Genomic DNA, 6,000 nt, shown 5'->3' with positions numbered 1-6,000 from the left:
CCCTGAAGCTCACAGTTGTCTTGAGCTGGGTAGACAGGCCATGCCTTTATACCTGTAGAATGTATTCAAGCTGCCCCTGGGCGTGGCAGGTTCCTTTAGCTATGGAAGTTCTTGAGGAGGGCTGACAGCTGAGGATTGTGTGCAGGTGGCAAGCACTCTCAGAGCTAAGGGATGTCTCATTCTGGAATTGAGATTTTGATGGCAAGCCATAGCACCACTATAGTTTGTAACTATTTCTGTCTCTTATATAGTAGAGAGAAGATAGGTGATTAAAAATAGTACTGAAAAATTCTTTCAAATTTGTAAGCATTTTGTCACTAAGGAGAATTCAAAGAGGGAAACTGACGGATTGATCCTGGCAAAGCCTCATGGGTGATCATATTGTTTTCCCACTTAAATCTCATTGCTGTTTTCCTCTTGTTTTAGGAAGGCTAAAGTCTTACGTCCTCAGCAGGACTCCTCAGATGGGGCATGATGTGCCCTGCTCCTGCATCTGCAGAATCACAGAGGACAACTTCATCTCAACACATCCGTGTTGTTTTCTCTGCCTGTGGGTTGTGCCTAGCTTTTTAAAGTTTCAGGGCCTTTGCACATGAAAATATATTTTTGCTTGGAATGCTTTCTGCCCTTTCTGCCTGGACAATTTGCGTTCATTTTTTTAAAATTTGCATTCATTTTTAAGGTTTTTGTCTAAATGTTTCTTTCTCAGAGAGGCACTTCCTAACCCTCAATCTAGATCAAGGCCACTTGTGTTATGCTCTTACAATGCCTGTCCTCTGTAGCTGACCTTTTCAGCACTTATCATAGCAGCAATAACCACAGTTATTTATGTGTTTAGCTGTTATGAAGGCAAGAACTACGGCTGTTTTCTTCTTTCCTCTTTCCCCAGCACTTAACTCAATGCCTGACATGGGAGCTTAATACATATTTGTTGAGCGAATAAATAGATGGTAATAGTGATACTGTACCATGGCCAATAGTATGGCTCTGGAGTTGGACTGGATTCAAATCATCCAAATCCCCACTTGTCCACTGAGAGTTCTGTAAACTAGGTCTCTACATGAACAATGCAGGACTTTTATCAGTTCATGTTCATCTTGGCCAAGATGACAGTTCTGAGATTCAGCCCAGGCAGTGTGTATGCTCAATTGCTATGTTGTGCTGCAGCTGATAGATATTTTCATTGCACTTTATTTGTCTAAGGTGTGGTTATTGAAGAGAAGTTCTCCCAGTCTGACAAGATGAACATGAACTGATAAAAGTCCTACACATTCTTCTGTATACTTAATCATCTCTAGATCACTTATAATACCTAATACAATGCAATTGCTATGGAAATAGCTGTTATCCTGTATTGTTTAAGAAATAAGAACAAGAAAAAGTCTATACATGTTCAATACAGATACAACTATCCATTTTTAAAGAAAAATATATTTTTGATTTGCAGTTGATCTTATCCAGGGATAAGGAACCCACAGATAACAGAGGGCCAACTCATCACCTTACTTTCAGTTTTTTCCTATACATGTGACTTATGATAAAGTATAACTTAAAATTAGGCATAGTAAGCTATTAACAACTAATAATAAAATAAAACATTTGTAATAACATAGACAATTAGGCATAGTAAGATATTAACAACTAATATACAACATTCAATTAAGCATAGTAAGATATTAACAACTAATAATAAAATAAAACATTTATAATAACATCCTTACAATTTGACAAGATATTTTGACTTTACGATGGGTTTATCGGGATATTAACTACATGTTCAAATTAACAAGGTTTTCAATTTACAATGGGACATCATCCATCATAAGTCAAGGAGTATCTATACTGTAATAAAAGCTATGTGAAGTTGGTGTCTCTCTCAGAATATCTTACTGTATTGTGAAAGCAAAACCAGGGACAAAGTGGGGACTACTATACATTTAGGACGGAAAGTTGTACTGGGGTCGGGCGCGGTGGCTCACGCCTGTAATCCCAGCACTTTGGGAGGCCGACGCGGGCAGACCACGAGGTCAGGAGATCAAGATCATTCTGGCAAACATGGTGAAAACCCGTCTCTACTAAAAGTGTAAAAATTAACTGGGCATGGTGGCGTTCGCCTGCAATCTCAGCTACTCAGGAGGCTGAGGCAGGAGAATTGCTTGAACCAGGCAGTCAGAGGTTGCAGTGAGCCGAAAGCTACTGCATTCCAGCCCGGCAACAGAGCGAGACTCCGTCTCAAAAAAATAAAAAAACAAAAAAACAAACAAAAAAAAACTAAGTGTTTTACTGAATATAAGTGAAAAAAATACTCATTTTTCTTTGTGTGGACTTTCCAATGTGGATTTGGTACAAAACATAAAAACCCTCCTTATCAGTTGCTGGACGGGCGTGGTGGCTCACGCCTGTAATCCCAGCACTTTGGGAGGCCAAAGTGGTGGATCACTTGAGGTCCAGAGTTCGAGATCAGCCTGGCCAACTTTCCCCGCCCCCCCCCCCCGCCCCCCAGTCGTCTTCTTGTTCTGTCGCCCAGGCTGGAGTGCACGGGCATGATCTCGTCTCACTGCAACCTCCACGTCGGGGCAACAACTCCCCAGCTCGTAGCTGGGGATAACAAGCGCCCACCACCACACCCAGCCAATTTTGGTATTTTTAGAAGAATCGGGGTTTCACTATATTGGCCAGGTTGGTCTCGAAATCCTGACCTTGTGATCCGCCCGCCTAGGCCTCCCAAAGTGCTGGGATTACAGGCGTGAGCCACCGCGCCCGGCCCCTCACTGCAATTGAGAGTAGCGCAATGGCTGCAAGTTCTAGATCCGGAGTTACTACATAGCTGGGTTCCAATCCCTGCTCTGCCACGTACTAGCTGCACGATCTTCATTCGTTTCTCAACCTCTCTGCGTCTGAGATGCCCTTAAAGCCAGGTTAATACAGATGAAGAGGACTTCCTAACTAGGACTAGATTTCCTTAATTTCTTGACTCAGAGGGGCAAAGAGAGACTGAAACGGAAAGTGAAGGCCTTCAGGCTCAGCCTCACAGGCGCTCCTAGGAGGGGCAAGCTCCGGGAATAGGGAGGAGACCCGAAAAGGGTCGGACCAATGAGGCGGCGGGCGGGACAGGAGTTCCCGCCTTTGGGCGGCGTGCGCGCGCACCACGCTCACACGCACGCTCGCACGCACGCACGCACGCACGCTGCGGAAGCGCGCGCGCGCAGGCCCAGCCCTCGTCGCCGCCGCCATTTTAGCTCCTGGTTCCGGCCGCACCGTGTGGGCTGTGGTAGCGGGAGGGGTGGGGGTCCTCCAGAGTTAAGTGACTGTCCTCGACTGTGCCCATACAGCAGCCAGCTTTCTTCCTTAATAGCCGCCCATTCGAAGAGTGCGAGGATGTCTAAGCGGCACCGGTTGGACCTAGGGGAGGATTACCCCTCTGGCAAGAAGCGTGCGGGGACCGATGGGTAAGCCAGGCCGGGGGCGCGAGGCAGGGAGCGGGGGCTTTGTTGGAGTCCCGGCAGGGAGCGGGCCGGGGCTGGCCTGACCGATCGGGTCCTGGAGCCCGAGCCTTTGTTTCCCTCTGGGCTGGGTTCATCAGCGCTGGGTCGGAGAATCGCGGCGCCCGTTCGGCCCGGCAAGGGCGCGGGGGGTTGCGTGCGGCGGGGCCGCTGCCCGGCCCAGTCCGGAGGGTGGTGAGGCCTGCGGTGGCCACGAGGGCCTCTCCTCCCCCAGGCCCAATCGAGCGGGAGTCACTTTCGAGGGCATTGGGCGGGAGTGAACCGCGGACCTCGTGGCCTCGGTTCCCGAGGAAGGCCTGGTGCTGGGGGAGACAGTGGGGGAGGGCGCGGCGGGAGTACTTGCTTCCAAGGGCACCAGGTACTTCCCAGGATGAGTGGCCGCGGGGAGGGTCTGCGTGGGGGCGCGGCCGGGCGCTCCAGACGGGAAAGGCGGAGGGCGGAAAGTGCGAGCAGCGTGTGGATCCTAACGTAGGCTGGGATGGGGGTGGCGGGAGTTGAGAAAAGCCAGCGAATGGGGAGTTCTCGGGGAAGTGGGAGTAGAGGGCCTGCCGGGAGAAAGGAAAACGTGGAGTAATATACCTGATGGGCTGGAAGGCTGGTGTTTGGGGCGGCTGAGTTTATAGTTTGGCGGGAGAGAGCGTGCCTCGGTCCATTCAAACACTTCAAAGTAGATACTAGGCAAACTTCCGCCCTCTGCCAACGCTCCCGCCATCTCCTTTATTTCCTCCTCTGGTTAAAACAGTGGTTACTGAATATCCCATGGGGAAGGATTAGAAGGCATTCTCTTTCTTTTCATCGTTTATTTTCAATTCTTGTCCCACTTGTCTTCGAAAGTAGCTTTTGAAATGAGGGATCATGTTCAAAACGTGTTTTTAGTATTTTTGGTTAAACACCGCCCATGTGGAAGTTGAGAGTTGAAATACACAAGCTCATGGTGTTTCAGATTCCTTAAAGATAAAGAGGAATTTAGCAGTTAAGCAATTTCATGAAAGTCATTTTTTCTTCTGTGTATGTTTTCATTGCTGAAGTACAAAGACCTGTTTGGATAATTGAGGCAAAACCCACAAAAGGCCGAATAACCAAATACTTTGCATAATTTTATCATTTTGTTGTGTGCTTGTGATACAGAATCACTGTGTCAAGTCATTTGTATAGCTTGTGTGTATTTTTCACCTGAAGTTCTTCATTGAAATTGATTTACAGGGATCTGTTTAGTGTCATTGCAGAGTATAAGCCAGGAAAGGATGTACTTTTTGAGGCCTTCCCATATGTTGAATTATTCAGTAGAAAGCAGAAGCATGTCACATTTTAATTTTGTGAGTTTTGTAGTTTATGATATTAGACATCGTAAAAAGACAATGACATTGTAAGAGAAACTCTCCTTAGGTATCTCCTCTCCCCCACCATTACCCCCGCAAAACGATAGTGCCTCTGAGCTGTATGTCACAGATTCTTAGAGCTGGAAACAACTTGAAAAAGACTATAATCATCTCTCCTCAAGGAATGAGAAATGGAGAACAGAGTTATGGTGGCTTGTGGAAGTTTATAGCAGGATCTAGAACCCTGCCTTTATCATTTTTATTCGGCAGCACACAGTTCAGTACTGTAGTTAAGAGTCATTACAGCCTATTTTAATGACATTTATAATAGGTTGGTAAAGTAGGGAACACTTAGTTCTTGATTTCTCTGAAGCAAAAATAAATTGCTGTCATCTGGAACTGATGTCTCTCACAGGAGGTCAGATTGGAACAAAATATTCTAGGACGGAATGAGTGAATTCATTTGTATTTCTGCCTATGTGCACTATGTAAAATGCTTTCCTTGGGATTAGTGGTCCCACGATATGTATATGTGATTATTTCCTTTCTCTTGCAAGAACAGATAAAAATGTGGACTTTGGGGGTCTGATGGTAACTTTATGATTCCCTTGCATAATATTTGGAATTTGCCTGTGGATAAAGGAGAGTTCATCTTTGGGATAATGCCCAAGTTATGAGAAACTCTAGAGGAAAGTTTTTATAGTAATTTTGTCATTTGAGTGCCACTGGTTTTATGTAACCGTGGACTTAGAATGTTTATCAGCATCAGGATTTTTTTTCCATACTCCATAATTTTAAGTCACTTGTTGACTGCAATGAAATCCTGCAGATTTTTTTTTTTAACCCTGATAGCAGGTGGTTTTATCTGAGAGCATAAGCTTGTTGGCCTTCTAAACTCCACTGCCAGACAGGATTGTCCCATTTTTCCAATACTAAGGAAAGGTAATTCAATGGGAGATTTCACTTGTATTAATACTCCCAAACAACTTTGAAATTGGGTGAAGTTATTATAGGTTTCTGTTAGATATTCTGGCCTCATTTTTTTCCTTTTTTTTTTTTTGGTCAGCCCACAGAACCTTCACGATAAAATTATTACTAAAAGACAACTTACTGTTGAAGTATGGAAACAAGTTTTTCATGTTAGGGATGCTTTTCACAATATTACCACCTGATAAAGA

The 6,000-nt window shown here is 45.3% G+C and overlaps 1 protein-coding gene across 1 annotated transcript in view; it reads left to right on the top strand.

The window, feature by feature from the left end:
* The first annotated feature begins 3,211 nt into the window (after nt 1–3,211).
* Nucleotides 3,212–6,000, top strand: part of DHX15 (DEAH-box helicase 15) — a 55,375-nt gene continuing 52,586 nt past the window's right edge. Inside the window, exon 1 of the mRNA XM_003927483.4 lies at nt 3,212–3,449. Coding sequence (XP_003927532.1) covers nt 3,379–3,449 — 71 coding nt within the window. The 5' untranslated portion in view covers nt 3,212–3,378. The remainder of the gene's footprint in view (nt 3,450–6,000) is intronic.

This window comes from Saimiri boliviensis, chromosome 3 (assembly GCF_048565385.1).
Source record: "Saimiri boliviensis isolate mSaiBol1 chromosome 3, mSaiBol1.pri, whole genome shotgun sequence".
Classification (NCBI taxonomy): Eukaryota; Metazoa; Chordata; class Mammalia; order Primates; family Cebidae; genus Saimiri; species Saimiri boliviensis.
The sequence above is the reverse complement of the archived record's forward strand: the minus strand, read 5'-3'. Positions and strand labels throughout refer to the sequence as shown.